This window comes from Leiobunum rupestre, chromosome 2, assembly GCF_980474605.1.
Source record: "Leiobunum rupestre chromosome 2, qqLeiRupe1.1.hap1, whole genome shotgun sequence".
In the NCBI taxonomy this organism is placed as follows: Eukaryota; Metazoa; Arthropoda; class Arachnida; order Opiliones; family Sclerosomatidae; genus Leiobunum; species Leiobunum rupestre.
In genome coordinates this window covers 53,684,032-53,700,966 of record NC_143385.1, presented here as the reverse complement: position 1 = coordinate 53,700,966, position 16,935 = coordinate 53,684,032, and the positions used below count along the sequence as shown (strand labels likewise).

The 16,935-nt window shown below is 36.0% G+C and overlaps 3 protein-coding genes across 10 annotated transcripts in view; 2 read left to right on the top strand and 1 right to left on the bottom strand.

Annotated features, from left to right (window-relative positions):
* The first annotated feature begins 2,481 nt into the window (after positions 1-2,481).
* Tspo (Translocator protein) lies at positions 2,482-5,879 on the top strand. Of its 5 annotated transcripts, none has more exons than XM_090165820.1 (4): positions 2,482-2,568; positions 3,704-3,817; positions 3,897-4,112; positions 5,618-5,879. In XM_090165820.1, the coding sequence occupies exons 2-4, from the start codon at positions 3,707-3,709 to the stop codon at positions 5,783-5,785; spliced, it is 495 nt and encodes a 164-aa protein (XP_090021946.1). In that variant the 5' UTR covers positions 2,482-2,568; positions 3,704-3,706; the 3' UTR covers positions 5,786-5,879. The 5 variants fall into 5 exon arrangements, with proteins under 5 accessions (XP_090021946.1, XP_090021947.1, XP_090021944.1 ...); XM_090165821.1 differs by lacking the exon at positions 2,482-2,568 and adding an exon at positions 3,013-3,275; XM_090165818.1 differs by lacking the exon at positions 2,482-2,568 and adding an exon at positions 3,307-3,636.
* Positions 5,880-6,337: 458 nt separating this feature from the next.
* On the bottom strand, positions 6,338-7,759 carry LOC149958393 (uncharacterized). 2 transcript variants are annotated; one of them, XM_090165815.1, is made up of 5 exons: positions 7,616-7,759; positions 7,148-7,230; positions 6,794-7,070; positions 6,652-6,734; positions 6,338-6,593 (listed from the first exon to the last, which is right to left on the bottom strand). In XM_090165815.1, the coding sequence occupies exons 2-5, from the start codon at positions 7,228-7,230 to the stop codon at positions 6,359-6,361; spliced, it is 678 nt and encodes a 225-aa protein (XP_090021941.1). In that variant the 5' UTR covers positions 7,616-7,759; the 3' UTR covers positions 6,338-6,358. The 2 variants fall into 2 exon arrangements, with proteins under 2 accessions (XP_090021941.1, XP_090021940.1); XM_090165814.1 differs by lacking the exon at positions 7,616-7,759 and having other exon boundaries at positions 7,148-7,470.
* The window catches only part of LOC149958392 (uncharacterized), a 48,409-nt gene continuing 39,171 nt past the window's right edge, over positions 7,698-16,935 (top strand). For 2 of the 3 annotated variants that reach the window (XM_090165809.1, XM_090165808.1), the window contains exon 1: positions 7,698-7,838. The gene's annotated coding sequence lies outside the window, so the exon portion shown is untranslated. The remainder of the gene's footprint in view (positions 7,839-16,935) is intronic. The other variant, XM_090165811.1, reaches the window with a different exon arrangement.

Here is a 16,935-nt window from a genome sequence, read left to right as displayed (position 1 = left end):
TAAGAATGATAAAAACCCGAAACAAAAGAGACGATTTCGATGGCAACCCGGTTTTATTATTCAGTCGCGTAACTAGTATCTCATAAATAATCTTTTAAATTATGTCCAGCACGTGGCTCTCTTCTATTATCACTGGAAAAACAGCTGTATCAAATAGACGAGGGCGTTTCGTCGATTTCGAAACGGAACACAAGAGGCACTTGAACGAAGACAATCGAAACACATTTTTAAATACGGCTGCAGGTTAATTTACCTTTTTGTTTCTTGGTGATATATCCCTGCCAACAACACAATAATGACGCGTGCCACTTGTCCTTTGATCTATTACAATACGTAATTCATTATTTAACACCTGAGTGCCAAAAATTAACTAATCCCGCCGTCATCATGTTTTGCAAAGGTTGACGAGGGCGACATCTACATTTGGAGAAATAAACCTATCGTTTTTTTTTGCTTTTAAAAATATGGATTTTTGCAGGGTTGTTCAAAATGCCAAATACTTTCTCCATAACTCAAAATGCAAAAAGCAAAATATTGTTTTTACAAATTCACTCTGAGACTGTTTACTTATAATTAGTCACTTAATTTCCATTGTTAATTTGTTATCTAGTTATCTACAAACTAACTGTGGTAACTAATTATTAATTATTAATAAGTTACCACAGTTAGTTTGTAATTAAGCCTGCACGAATGTTCGTCTGCTTCTGAGTAACTGAGTATCGCCATCTATGATTACTTGGGGGAGTAAATTGCAGACGAACTTTCATGATGTCACCCGAGTGAAAACATTTTGAAAATGTTTTTCCACATATCAGACCCACAAAATTCAAAATGAAAATTATTTTCCTAAAAACTCAAAATGCAAAATGTAAAATTCCAAATAGTTTCCTAGAAACTCAAAATGCAAAATACTTTTTCTAACTCCAAATGCATTTTGAACAACCCTAATTTTTTGTTATTAAGGGGAGTTCTGTTTTTCTTATTAAAGATAGTTTAATTAGAGGGAGCCATTGAGTTGGGAATAAATAGAGGTACAACTAAATCTGGCTGGCGCGGGACCAATTTCGTTCAATAAGGAGACTTTATCAACTTTATCATTCTACCGTGGCGGCATCTGTCTCTAGTAGTGGCAACTATATTGCAATTGATTTTTCGCGAATCTGATGCGAAATTGAAATGTATGATTTCTCCACGGGGTAGAAACGTACGAGAAATGCGTTGTCTCATGCGATTCCCTAGTGGGATAGGTGGGGGTGGAAGTTTAGTCTGAAAAGTTTCAGCGGGTTCGTCTGCTTCGATATATGGACATCGTGTCCTCGTTCGGGCCTCGGGCTAAAAAGGGATCACGCTTATTGTGGCACAATAAGCTATTGTCAAAAGAAACAACCCAAATCTAAAAAGTCGAATGGTTAGTATAACAACTTTAATTATCATCGATGTAGTCATAAATTGTTTGTTTTAAATATAATTTCAGGGGTAAACTTTAAAAAACGCTTCAAAATTAATATCTTTGCCCAATGAAGAGATTGAATCTCCTGATTTACGGTCATTTACCTTTTGTAAAAATATGTTTTAAATGCTTAATTTGAAATGTTTTTCTATATTTTTATTATTTTTAAACAGCATTGCTTAGATAAAAATTAAGGCAAATCCAATAAAAATGATGACAAATGAATCATTCTATTACCAACGTATTAATAAACTATGCTACAATTTCAATTTAACCCAACTTATGATTAATGATGATTTGAGATAGTTCTTACAACTCTTGAATTGGCAAGATTTTCCCATATTTAGTTTACACCTTGGTAAAATAAAATAAACCTTAGTTTAATATTATATCTGGTTAATGTAACTTAAAACAAATACCTTTGAAATCCAATCAGTAAAATAATGAAAATTTACGCTTCAAATCAAACTTGGTCGAACCCTTGGGCCTCGTCCTCGAGTCCCGATTTCTTTTGTTTAGACTGCCAGCACTCAGCACCGACCGCAGATACGAGATTTAAAACTGAACCGAACAGAATTTTTCAGACTTTTTACCCCCTCGCTATTACATTGCCCCCCGCAACTAGGGAATTGTGTGGTTAGACGGGAGCCCGTAGGAATCTCGCCGCATTTCCAATCTAGGGTACGTAGTCTAGATTATCTTTGATTTCTCGTAACAAACAAACCTTTGAAGTTGTTTAAAAATAATTTTATTCTGTCAACACGATCCTTTTTAACTCAAGTTACGGTGAGTTAGCTAATAATTATTATTTATTTTTAGCCATGTAACTTTACAAAATATAGATGGCGCTACCACCTAATTATAAAGATGATTTCTCGTAACAAACAAACCTTTGAAGTTGTTTAAAAATAATTTTATTCTGTCAACACGATCCTTTTTAACTCAAGTTACGGTGAGTTAGCTAATAATTATTATTTATTTTTAGCCATGTAACTTTACAAAATATAGATGGCGCTACCACCTAATTATAAAGATGATTTCTCGTAACAAACAAACCTTTGAAGTTGTTTAAAAATAATTTTATTCTGTCAACACGATCCTTTTTAACTCAAGTTACGGTGAGTTAGCTAATAATTATTATTTATTTTTAGCCATGTAACTTTACAAAATATAGATGGCGCTACCACCTAATTATAAAGATGAATTTCGTACAGTCTTATCAGAACAGGTCCCGCGTAACCATGGGAACCGAAATCGTAATTGTAATTCTAGCAATATTATTCCCAATTCAATGGAGGGAGCATATTCTAAATATAAAAATTGCCTGCTAAAACGGGCTTCTACTTGTTTTTAACGTAACTAGCGCCAACAAAGCAATAATGACGCGTGCCACTTGTCTTTTGATCTAACACAATAAGCAATTCATTATTTAACACCTGAGTGCTAAAAATTAACCAACACACTGTCATATTTTCCAAGGACGGGCTACGTTGAGTAGGGATACATCTATGTTTGTTAACATGAAGCTAGGATATTTTGCTTTGAAAAATATCGTATTTGTTGTGGAGTTAGTTTTTGGGGTTTCTTATTAAAGATAATTTATGTTGGCGGCTCTATGCAAAACCGTGAAAGTTCCATCTACACGTTTTCGAAGGGTGACATAACCTGCCTATTCTCTTCAATCGCGAATCCTGAATTTTTCGTTTAATAACCAAACTCATTATTCTTGTGAATTAAAATTACCGCCGAAACTTTAGTGGCTCCTAAACTCGGAGCTCAATCCGTTTGAAATTAACGAGCGTGCCGCCATCTATCTCTGACTGACGTAAGCGTTTAATTTGCCATAATAAATAGTTTAGTCGCGAATTGTACGCAAAAAAGCGTTGAACATCTCTGCGACAAATGAGCGTTATATAATTTTAGTTATTGAATATTTGGTAACTTTAAGGTCAAAGTTGACGAATGAGGAAAAATTCGGGAAAAGTCTTAAAACTGTAAAATACAGAACCACCTCCTTTGTATTTCCCACATTGCGTAACATCCTTGTGCTTGGAACATTCTAGACATTTTGTTGACTTGGGAGGCCCCTGGGCCCTGATAACGTAAGATACTAAATTTGGGTTTCATTAGCTTATGTAACTTTCAAAAGCATCTCACTTGCCTGTTAAATAAGTCTTGAAGATTTAGCAAGTTGGATTTATTTTGCTTTAAATGGTTATATCTCAATTTTAAAAGCCCATTTATATTTTTCAGATAATGGCTTTAGAGAAAATTAACTATCACGCAATTGTTGCAGTAACGGTACCCCACATTGGTGGGATACTTGGTGCGTTAATAACGCGTAAGGAAATCAAAAATTGGTATGAGGTAAGTTGACAGCTTGTACGCTGGAAGATATAACCACACTAATAATAACTAATAAGTTACTCGTTTATGAAATTTTCAGAATTTGAAAAAGCCAGATTGGAGACCACCGAACCGTGCTTTTGGCCCGGTTTGGACTGCCTTATATTCTGGCATGGGCTACGCTTCGTACTTAGTTTGGAGAGATGGTGGAGGCTTTGATGGTAAAGCCAAGTTACCATTAGCACTTTACGGTACCAGTCTGGCTCTTAATTGGATGTGGACACCTATTTTCTTTCATTATCACCAAATGGGATGGGTGAGTTATTAGTTTGATGCGAGTAGCGTCATTGCTATTGCTTTCTATTTGTACATAATCACCAGTCTCAAGATTAAAATTTATGCTTAATTGTTATTGCTATTCATGACTGAAAACTATTACTACGCCCCCTTTGGTTCGCCATTGAAAACTAGATAGGTACCGGCTAAAGCAGACGCTTTTGATTTTCCTCATCGTTATTCATAATTTTAACTTTAGAAATAATAATTTTTTTTGCATCATTTTCTTGTATTTTAATATGTTTATATAAGAAAAAAAGGTTGTTATGACTTTTTAATTTGTCTGTAGCAGACGCTAGATCATAGGTGCAACCTCTGAGAAGCTAGCCCCGTTACGCCACCTAGACTAGTTTCGGTTGCGAATTAACATTTTAACATCTTGATTTTTCTACAAAATTTGTTTATGATAGTTCTTTTCACAGTTAAAGGGCCACATAATCGTTTAAATTTTGGAAATAGGGTTTGAAACATGCCAGCATTTCATTGGTCGTATTTGCTATCGAGACGTACGAAAGAGAGGAGCTTAGTGAAATTGGGCCAAGTTTTTCCAAATGATGCATTGGCCCTTCTATAAGAGTTTTGTTAGTTCTTTTCTGCGAAGTTGGGTTTCTAGATTTTGGCTGGTTTTAGGTTTCTTTACTGTGATGTAATTGTATTTGTTTGTCCTATTCAACCAGTTCGATATTTGTGGTATTTCATACTGCATTTGCTATTGCACTTTGTAATTGTGGTGTTTTTCATTGGCTTGCGTTTATTTATTGGCCTTATTTGTGCGTTCCTTTGCTCTTTGAATTTGATGATTAATAGGCGAATACTTTTGGCCTGTCCCTGAGCGGTTTACAGTCAATGTCCAGCAACACTTTTGCTGGAACTGACAAGTAGACTACCCGAGGTGGTTATCTTCGATTTGGTTCAAATTCGGATGGTAAGTAGACCTTCATGTAACTTGAAAATCCCTAAAAGGGTGGACAAGAATGGGCTTTCGTTTTGCCATGGCAACCAAAAATGTTTTTAACATCTTAAAAACTGATTACTCGTATTTACCCAATAAATGTATATTTTCTCATATTAACCAAAATTAACATATATTGGTCCAAATGTACCAGATTTAGCCATGATCTGAATTATGTATCTGATTGATGAATCTTTTTTAATTTTTTGAAAAATATTGTTAAGGGGGACCCTAAAAATCTTCGATTTTCCCCTGTTAATTTTCATAGAGAAAATTAGTTTTTAAGTTGTGAAAAACATTTTTGGTTGCCATGGCAAAACGAAAGCCCATTCTTGTCCACCCTTTTAGGGATTTTCAATTTACATGTAGGTCTACTTACCATCCGAGTTTGAACCAAATCGGAGATAACCACCTCGGGTAGTCTCCTTGTTAGTGTACAGTAAAATGTTGGGTATAGTTTAGCTTCCAACAGCTTAGGGATAGCAAACAGATTTAATCTTTTGTCTTTAATATGGTAATGTTTTGTTACACAGGCCTTGGTTGAAATAGTTGCACTAGGTGGTACTGTTCTTGGATGCATTTTGATGTTTCGACCTATCAATAAGACTGCGTCATTGTTGATGTTACCATATTTGATGTGGTTAGGCGCTGCCACTACACTCAATTATGTTGTCTGGCGCGATAACAAAAAGTCCTCTTAATTTCGTGCATTATTACGAAATTAATGCATTAGTATTTTTATAGAATTTGATGTTAAAATTAATCTTATATCCAAATTATGAATTGTTTTAAAATGAATTATATTTGAATAAATGTTTCTTATTAAGGAAATGAAAAATTATTGGTGAAACAATAGATAGGCCTTGCTCCTTTCAACCAATTTCAAGCAGTTGGCTGAAATCAAACGACCGGTTCTCATTATCCAATGGCAATGAAGGTCTGAAAGGTCGTTTGGATCTAGCCAATGGCAATGAAGGGACCGTTTTTCATTATCCAATGGTAATGAAGTTCTGAAAGGTCGTTTGGCTCTAGCCAATGGCAATGAAGGGACCGTTTTTCATTATCCAATGGCAATGAAGGTTTTTGGCTCTGCCAATGAAGGGACCGTTTCTCAATATTAAATGGAAATGAAGTTCTGATAGGTCGTTTGGCTCTAGCCAATGGCAATGAAGAGCTCCTGTGCTCTGGCCATAGCTAAGGAAGGGGGCCATTTTGGACTATCCTATAACAATGGAGGGGCGTTCTTCTTAGGGTTTAAACTTATAAAGACCATTTTATTTCATGGATGGCACTTCTATTACACTGTCCAGAAATATTTCTTCACAATTTTCAGGTAAATGGAATGTAATTTGAACGTCTTTGTTCGTATTAATAAACATGGACAACGTTTTGTCCTCGTTTGAACGGGATTTAATCACTATAGTCCAAGCTTGATTAAAGAAAATTGATCCAATCGACGAGGTTGATACGTGTGGCGTGATAGAAACGAGGTAGTGACATCTGGCAGCCCTGTAATTGTTTGTATTTATTATTTCCGCTAGATGGCGATCATTTAAAAGTTTCTTACCTCTTTTTGGTACAGAAATCAGCCGCATCTTTTATCAACGCTGAAAGACACGCTGCTGTCTGTTCGAAGGAGTGGTTCTCGAACTACAAAAAAAATTCAGTGCGAATATAACAATGTAATATAGAGGTCAATTTGATCTTACTTGTTCTAGGTGTTCTTTAATGTAAAAATTTAAATCGTCTACGATGATGAACCCAGGCTGTGAAGGTTCCTTGTGTATCCTACTCAGATATTTTTTCAGATCTTGGGCCGTTTTCAGATAAAATAGTTTGATATGTTGAGTGGCTGATGGTACAGGTTTCGGTAGACCATGAACATGGCATGGTAAAGTTTTCAAAGGTTCGGGACGTATGAAGATAACTTGTTCGCCTTCCGTAGCTGCGGTAATGCTGGCTTGAAAAAGCAGAGTGGTTTTGAATCTGAAAATTAAAGTTATTAGAATAAGTCCGAGAGTTACGATGTGAAAAATTAACGGTTAAAATGTCTTAAACCTTACGTATTAGTATCTCCAATTAATAATGCAGAATTTTCCTCGGTTAATTTGGAAACTCCAACGGGTAAAAAATGTTCGAGAACCATCTTGAATTTTCCCCGCCAAAAATTAGTTAATATTCAGTCACTTAGATGGCAGCATGTTATATTTCAATTTATTTTATTATTATTTTAAATTTGTAAAATTAACCTTAATTTGTATGTGTTCGAGGCTAACCTATGTTACTGATTTTCGGTTAAAAATAACAACTTGGCCGTTATTGGCATTCGCAAGTAAATATAGATGTCACTACCTTCTCTAACAAATCAATACAGACACTCGTAAAAAAAGATCTAACCACTATAACCACTAAAAACCGTATATTTTGACTTTTTATTAGCTAGAAAATTTATAAAAATCGTCTGGTAAATTTCCAACGGTTTACATTACTAATGTAACGTTATTTGACGTTCGAATTTGTGAAAAACAAACCGTTTTTAAAAAATGTTATTTTTCTCCTCTTAGAGCGAACCCGTCAACCCTGCTCCAACGGCGTCTTGTGATTGGTCGACGCTGACATCACTCTCTTTTTCCAAACGGAGCGAGGCAATTGGCTTATCGTGACATCAACTTCCGAAATTAGAAACAGCAGTAAACGTCGAAATTTTCTCGGAAGTGGTGCGGCTAGTTCAAACACTTCCTGTTAACTTTCCAGGTAAGTTATCTTTATGATGATTTAATTTTCAATTATGTACTACAATTCCGATGAGTTAAAGACCCGCTTTTCATTCTTGAAGATTTCCAATTGTATCGTCAAACGGTTTTAAAGTTAAGCCTAAAATCCACTCTAACGGAATGCCCGTAATCTAATGGGAAAACGCGTTTATCAGTCCCCGGACTGGGTTTCGGGTACTCGCCGCCAAGAAACGGCCCGCTTCGGTAAAGGGGGAAATTTCATCTACTTTGGCCCGGGGTAGGATTTTAGTTTTTTACTTTTTTTTGATAGAAGGACGTTACAGAGTCGAAGACCTTCAGGTTTTTTTCCCTCTGATTATGTTGACTGATTTTTAAGCTGTATTTTTTTTAAAATCTTTTTCCTGGTCTAATTTGTCGTCACATTTTTAATATTTTCGCGTTTACTTAGATTTATTATTCTCCTGGTTTATAAAATAAAATATTAGTATTTTTATCTTGTAGTAGCTGATTTGACCGTTGATATAAAATTTTTCAGTCGGGTTTACAGTATTTTTGAATGTTTCCTGCAATAACATGGTACTTAAAAGAAGTTAAAATGTTAAAGTACTACTTTAAAGAGTCAATATTTTTTATTAAATTTTTGAGCGAAATTTTATTTAAAGCATTTTGGTAGATATTTTTTGAAGTGGGTGTGCAAATGAGGACAATTGTTATCATTACACGGTAACAATGCCGCAAATATTATCATTACACGGTAAAAATTAGGGCAATTTTCCTCATTAATCGGTGCAAACGCGGGCAATTTTCCTCATTACTCTGTGCAAACGCGGGCAATGTTTGTCATTACTCGGTGCAAACGCGGGCAATGTTTGTCATTACTCGGTGCAAACGCGGGCAATGTTTGTCATTACTCGGTGCAAACGCGGGCAATGTTTGTCATTACTCGGTGCAAACGCGGGCAATTTTTGTCATTACTCGATGCAAACGCGGGCAATTTTTGTCACTACTCGGTGCAAATGCGGGAATTTTTTGTCATTACTCGATGCAAATGCGGGCAATTTTTGTCATTACTCTGCAAATGTGGGGAAATTGTTGCGTGCAAAGATGATTTTCCACTTTGCACGCGCATTCAGTGGCATAAACAAAGGGGGATTCAGTGTTGAACCTAATCTTGCCCCCCATCCCGAGTCTTGTAGCTTTGACTGCACTAAATATTAACTGTAAAATAATATTTGTCGTACGTTTGGTGCATAAGTGTTAAACGTTAAATTTTTAGGGTGTAAATAAAGTCAATTTCATGAACAATATGGCGAAATCGCTATTTTTGAAGAAAATACCAATTTGTTTGTCTTATAACGCGGAGCATCGACGAGAATAGGTTATTCAAATAAATGGAAACCCCGTTTTGTGGACGCAAAATAACCTTGGCTTTATTTATAAACTATCATCTCCTTTCGAAAACTTGCTACACTCTTGATTAATTAACGCTAAAAGTCTCGGCTTGTCAATTTTGTCACCCGAACATTAAGTCGGCATTTCCACCGTATCCAAAAACGACTGATTACGCAATGTTCACAGCGGGCTCTCTTCACGCGACATTTTGGGGTCGTTCATATAGTTGCTCACGCGTTAAGAGTCTTCCCACTAAATTTTTAGCTGAGTCTAGCTTTGACCCACTTTTGAGTCTAACTCGGGAAACACCATGCTCGATTCAACAGTTGGAACTTTTCGCAAGTGTTTGAGGTAGTGTATGGTGTTTTTTACCTGCCACCTAGGAGCAACAAATACAAGGAGAACGCAACCCTTCTAAAGTCGTGCATTTTTTCGCATTCATTTTTCATTGGTTAGACGCTTAAAGGGAATATAACCTGCAAAGCAATCTTTTCAAATCAAATTTCCCTGTACAGTGGCGCCAAACATTTCTAAAGCCAAAGGCAAGAGTGGCCAAAGCTGCAAACTTTAAGCGCCTGCTGCCGTCGGAAGGGGAAAATCGGAAATTGTCTCCCCCCCCCCGCCCGTAAAACGTTCAGCGTAAAGGCTCGTCCAATGAAATTTGTACACAGCACTTAGTTACCGTTACTGTGATTAAAGGCTAACTGCGTTCTCCTTGTGTTTGTTGCTCTTAGCTGCCATGGCAAAAGTACGTATAAGGGTGGGTTAATTTTAACTTGCAGTGACCTAGAAATTCGTCAAGGTAGGGGGGAGGAAACCACACCCTTTGTATACGCCACTGATAGCTCTCATGAAACGTTTGACTGTGAATAATTAAGTGTCATACTTACGGAAAAATATAGATTTGTAGTGTATATAGTAGGATAGGTATGCTTTACATAGTACAGGGTTGCCACACGTCAGGGAAATGTCAGGGAATTTTAAGAATTTGTAAAAAGTATGGGAAAAGTCAGGTAATTCAATTTTATCTTGGCACTTTTTGAAGGTAATTTTAATCTAGATCTATGACAATTTCCGTGATTATCATTTATTCCCTTGAAAATTTGGCTAATTTTTTCAACCTTGCAATAACTTTTTTACTGAAAAATAAGTACATTTAAATTTATTAACTTCTGATAAAAGTTAAATATAAAATAAAATTTTTGCATTAAAGAGTCGGGGAAAATCTCTTTAAAATGGTCAGGGAAAAGTCTGGGAATTGGAATCTCCTAATTGTGGCAACCCTGTAGTAGGATTTATGCTATGTGTAGTAGGATATACGCTATGTGTAGTAGGATATACGCTATGTGTAGTAGGATATACGCTATGTGTAGTAGGATATACGCTATGTGTAGTAGGATATACGCTATGTGTAGTAGGATATACGCTATGTGTAGTAGGATATACGCTATGTGTAGTAGGATATACGCTATGTGTAGTAGGATATACGCTATGTGTAGTAGGATATACGCTATGTGTAGTAGGATATACGCTATGTGTAGTAGGATATACGCTATGTGTAGTAGGATATACGCTATGTGTAGTAGGATATACGCTATGTGTAGTAGGATATACGCTATGTGTAGTAGGATATACGCTATGTGTAGTAGGATATACGCTATGTGTAGTAGGATATACGCTATGTGTAGTAGGATATACGCTATGTGTAGTAGGATATACGCTATGTGTAGTAGGATATACGCTATGTGTAGTAGGATATACGCTATGTGTAGTAGGATATACGCTATGTGTAGTAGGATATACGCTATGTGTAGTAGGATATACGCTGTGTGTAGTAGGATATACGCTGTGTAGTAGGATATACGCTATGTGTAGTAGGATATACGCTATGTGTAGTAGGATATACGCTATGTGTAGTAGGATATACGCTGTGTAGTAGGATATACGCTATGTGTAGTAGGATATACGCTATGTGTAGTAGGATATACGCTATGTGTAGTAGGATATACGCTATGTGTAGTAGGATATACGCTATGTGTAGTAGGATATACGCTATGTGTAGTAGGATATACGCTATGTGTAGTAGGATATACGCTATGTGTAGTAGGATATACGCTATGTGTAGTAGGATATACGCTATGTGTAGTAGGATATACGCTATGTGTAGTAGGATATACGCTATGTGTAGTAGGATATACGCTATGTGTAGTAGGATATACGCTATGTGTAGTAGGATATACGCTATGTGTAGTAGGATATACGCTATGTGTAGTAGGATATACGCTATGTGTAGTAGGATATACGCTATGTGTAGTAGGATATACGCTATGTGTAGTAGGATATACGCTATGTGTAGTAGGATATACGCTATGTGTAGTAGGATATACGCTATGTGTAGTAGGATATACGCTATGTGTAGTAGGATATACGCTATGTGTAGTAGGATATACGCTATGTGTAGTAGGATATACGCTATGTGTAGTAGGATATACGCTATGTGTAGTAGGATATACGCTATGTGTAGTAGGATATACGCTATGTGTAGTAGGATATACGCTATGTGTAGTAGGATATACGCTATGTGTAGTAGGATATACGCTATGTGTAGTAGGATATACGCTATGTGTAGTAGGATATACGCTATGTGTAGTAGGATATACGCTATGTGTAGTAGGATATACGCTATGTGTAGTAGGATATACGCTATGTGTAGTAGGATATACGCTATGTGTAGTAGGATATACGCTATGTGTAGTAGGATATACGCTATGTGTAGTAGGATATACGCTATGTGTAGTAGGATATACGCTATGTGTAGTAGGATATACGCTATGTGTAGTAGGATATACGCTATGTGTAGTAGGATATACGCTATGTGTAGTAGGATATACGCTATGTGTAGTAGGATATACGCTATGTGTAGTAGAATATACGCTATGTGTAGTAGGATATACGCTATGTGTAGTAGGATATACGCTATGTGTAGTAGGATATACGCTATGTGTAGTAGGATATACGCTATGTGTAGTAGGATATACGCTATGTGTAGTAGGATATACGCTATGTGTAGTAGGATATACGCTATGTGTAGTAGGATATACGCTATGTGTAGTAGGATATACGCTATGTGTAGTAGGATATACGCTATGTGTAGTAGGATATACGCTATGTGTAGTAGGATATACGCTATGTGTAGTAGGATATACGCTATGTGTAGTAGGATATACGCTATGTGTAGTAGGATATACGCTATGTGTAGTAGGATATACGCTATGTGTAGTAGGATATACGCTATGTGTAGTAGGATATACGCTATGTGTAGTAGGATATACGCTATGTGTAGTAGGATATACGCTATGTGTAGTAGGATATACGCTATGTGTAGTAGGATATACGCTATGTGTAGTAGGATATACGCTATGTGTAGTAGGATATACGCTATGTGTAGTAGGATATACGCTATGTGTAGTAGGATATACGCTATGTGTAGTAGGATATACGCTATGTGTAGTAGGATATACGCTATGTGTAGTAGGATATACGCTATGTGTAGTAGGATATACGCTATGTGTAGTAGGATATACGCTATGTGTAGTAGGATATACGCTATGTGTAGTAGGATATACGCTATGTGTAGTAGGATATACGCTATGTGTAGTAGGATATACGCTATGTGTAGTAGGATATACGCTATGTGTAGTAGGATATACGCTATGTGTAGTAGGATATACGCTATGTGTAGTAGGATATACGCTATGTGTAGTAGGATATACGCTATGTGTAGTAGGATATACGCTATGTGTAGTAGGATATACGCTATGTGTAGTAGGATATACGCTATGTGTAGTAGGATATACGCTATGTGTAGTAGGATATACGCTATGTGTAGTAGGATATACGCTATGTGTAGTAGGATATACGCTATGTGTAGTAGGATATACGCTATGTGTAGTAGGATATACGCTATGTGTAGTAGGATATACGCTATGTGTAGTAGGATATACGCTATGTGTAGTAGGATATACGCTATATGTAGTAGGATGGGATATACTAGGTTACTAAAAATGCATTTCTACTTAGAGATAATGACTTATCTGGTCCAATCACCCGCGGCATGAAAGGGGGGAAGGAAAAACATCACCGGGGTGAACCTCAATCGCCTAAAATCGTCTCGACCATCATCACCCCGAAGTAGAAATAATTTCATACTCGGTTTAGGTAAGTTTTGTCGCCTGTTTAGAGATGGAAACGCGAAACTTCTTCTCAGCGCATAGCGGCTTGGCACAGCTCCAGAATGAAATTCACGAATCAGAATGGTTTTTAATTACATTATATAACGCTGTACGCAAAATTAATTAACAGCGTTTCGGCACCAACTGCGAAGTAGAGCTAATTACGTCTGTAAGACATATAGCAATTATTGACGTACCCGTTTCGTACGTATGCGGCTTAAACTCTCCATGAACCTGGCAAAATCCCATCACCCCTACTTAGCGCTTTCCCCTCGCAGCAAGTGGAGCCGGGTTCGATCCCAGCTTGTGGCACTGGGTGAAACCTCGGAACCACTCCTTCCGCTTTGAGTTTGTTAAAGGGGTTTCCCCCCGAGTTCTTCGGTTTCTCCTTCCTTAATAACTTCTCGAGGTTAACGGTAATAGTGAGTGTAGGGAGCTGTTGGCTCACGTGGCATGAAGGGCTTGCCACCACCTTCCTACGCATTGTAACCCGGCCACCTAAATTAATGGCTTCAAAAGTCGCTCGATGACTTGGGCCTAAGGTGGTGCCTTGGGTATTAGCCTAGCTGATTATTATTATTTCTGTTTAAAGGGAGTAAGAACAACGAATTTTTTGCGGAAGCTAGAGGTGATTGGCGCTAGTTACGTTAATAAAAAGTGGTAACGCGTGGTAGCAGGCAATTTTTCGATCTAGTTTACACTGCCTTTTAGGGGTAGGCATCGCAACGTTTCTTTCGTCCAATTTTAATATCATCACAACGTTTCTTTCGCCCAATTTTAATCTCATCACAACGTTTCTTTCGCCCAATTTTAATCTCATCACAACGTTTCTTTCGCCCAATTTTAATCTCATCACAACGTTTCTTTCGCCCAATTGTAATCTCACCCCAACGTTTCTTTCGCCCAATTTTAATCTCATCACAACGTTTCTTTCACCCAATTTCAATCTCATCACAACGTTTCTTTCGTCCAATTTTAATCTCATCACGTTTCTTTCACCCTCTTTAATCTCATCACAACGTTTCTTTCACCCACTTTAAAAGAGTTTCTTACAACGTTTAGTAAAATTTTCTGTGTAATTCTCAACCCATTCGTTTTATACTATTGATATCATTTTAATTTTTAAATTCCCTGGCTAGATAAAAATGGTTAAACATAATTACAATAGCCTCAAAATTAAATTGAAACCCTAACTAATTCAGGGTTGCCACGGTACCTGGAAAACCGGAAATTCCTGGAGAAGTCAGGGAATTTGAATATGGACCACATAAGATCAGGGAAATGTCAGGGATTTTTAAAAAGTATAAAAATCAGGGAAATGTCAGGGAATTTTAAAAATTAGTATAAAAATCAGGGAAATGTCAGGGAATTTTAAAAATTAGTCTAATAATCAGGGAAATGTCAGGGAATTTTAAAAAGTATAAAAATCAGGGAAATGTCAGGGAATTTTAAAAATTAGTCTAAAAATCAGGGAAATGTCAGGGATTTTTAAAAATTAGTCTAATAATCAGGGAAATGTCAGGGAATTTTAAAAATTAGTATAAAAATCAGGGAAATGTCAGGGAATTTTAAAAATTAGTATAAAAATCAGGGAAATGTCAGGGAATTTTAAAAATTAGTCTAATAATCAGGGAAATGTCAGGGAATTTTAAAAAGTATAAAAATCAGGGAAATGTCAGGGAATTTTAAAAATTAGTCTAAAAATCAGGGAAATGTCAGGGATTTTTAAAAATTAGTCTAATAATCAGGGAAATGTCAGGGAATTTTAAAAATTAGTATAAAAATCAGGGAAATGTCAGGGAATTTTAAAAATTAGTATAAAAATCAGGGAAATGTCAGGGAATTTTTAAAACTAGTCTCTAAAAATCAGGGAATTTTATTTCGGTAGCAAATAGGATACTTTTCCTAAAATAAAGGTTAAAAAATGCAAAATCTTGGCACAAAAGAAGTCAGGGAAAATCTCAGGAGATGGTCAGGGAAAACTTGTAAAAGTCTGGGAATTTGATTGTAAAAAAACTGTGGCAACCCTGTAATTTAATTCGAACTCGGAAGCCCAATTTCAATAAATAAAAATACATGTAATATGAAATAAGTCAACAAATCCACCTGCCTAGTGAGAACTCGACCAAATGACGTAATGGGTGAGTCATTTTTAGTACAGGTATTGAAATTACACCTGGGATTGCGGGGGGGACGGAACTTACCTGGGATAAGTACATGCGTCCCAAGGAGAGAGTGATCTGATATACAATTGTTATAGCGTACCCCTTAAATATGATAGCTACGATATAGACTTTGAATTGCCCACGCCCTTGCCAACGGTAACTGGTTAACTTGTCGTTTTTCCTCGCTCTATATAAAAGCGGTCGGTTTGCCAATTCGGATGTCTCTATGCGATAAATTAACTTTACCTGAGATTGAAAGGTTAAAAGTAAAGTGGGCCGACCAGCCATCCAAGGCGGTAGCGGGTGAGGTTATCCCGTCTTAAATCTTATTTGCATACGGACTCGCGTTTTCCGCAATTGGAGTTTGGCGTGCTATTGTTTCTAAATAGCTAGATATTTTTTTTATTAAGTGGTTCTAGATTATTTGCATATTTACGTGTACGAAATCGAAATGATCTATTTAACGAAATCATTTTTTTATCGTTAATTTTTTAACTCTCAAGTTGAAATTTGTAATCAAGTTACTTTACATGTTACTTTAATTATGTTTCATTAGAATTGATGTCTATCTAAATATGAGTTAATCCAAGAAAAACTTAGCCTACTGAGAACGTACAAGGCTACCTAAGCTCATATCTTCATGTTTTTTTATTACTATTTCATTAAGTTTCATTTTAATCTCTTTCTATCAAAGTATGATGAGTTAATCCAAAAACTATTTAATCATACTGAGAACGTACAAGGCTACCGGTCTACACAAGCTCATATCTCCCATGTAATTAGTTGTATAACGCCATCTAATTTTCTATTTATTTTATCTCTCCATTAAACTTTTATAAGTAGAGTTGCCGAAATTTATTTAATCTGGAATTTAAGTATTTATTTAATTACCTTATTAAAGCTGAATTTAACGGTTCAACTTTTTAATTAAAAATAAGTAGCAAATTAATGCTTTTATTATCCATAATTTTTCCGAGAAAAATAATATTTAAGTACTCGACACTTGATTTAAATAATGTGATTTTTTTAACTAATTTATTTAAATCACCTATTATTTTTATCATAATAATAGTAATATTAATCAGCTAGGCTAATACCCAATACACCACCAAGTCATCTAGCGACTTACAATGCCTTTAAATGTACCAACGTCTAGCAATGTCAGTGCAAATCTAAAATTTATTTAAAGATTTAATAAAGATTAATTTAATTTTTAGTTTACTGTACCGCTGGACTCAAATTATATATCAATAATATGGCAAGAAAAAAACCTATATCATCAAAAAATTATTGATATCGATAAAAATCCGATTGAAATCAAATAAAT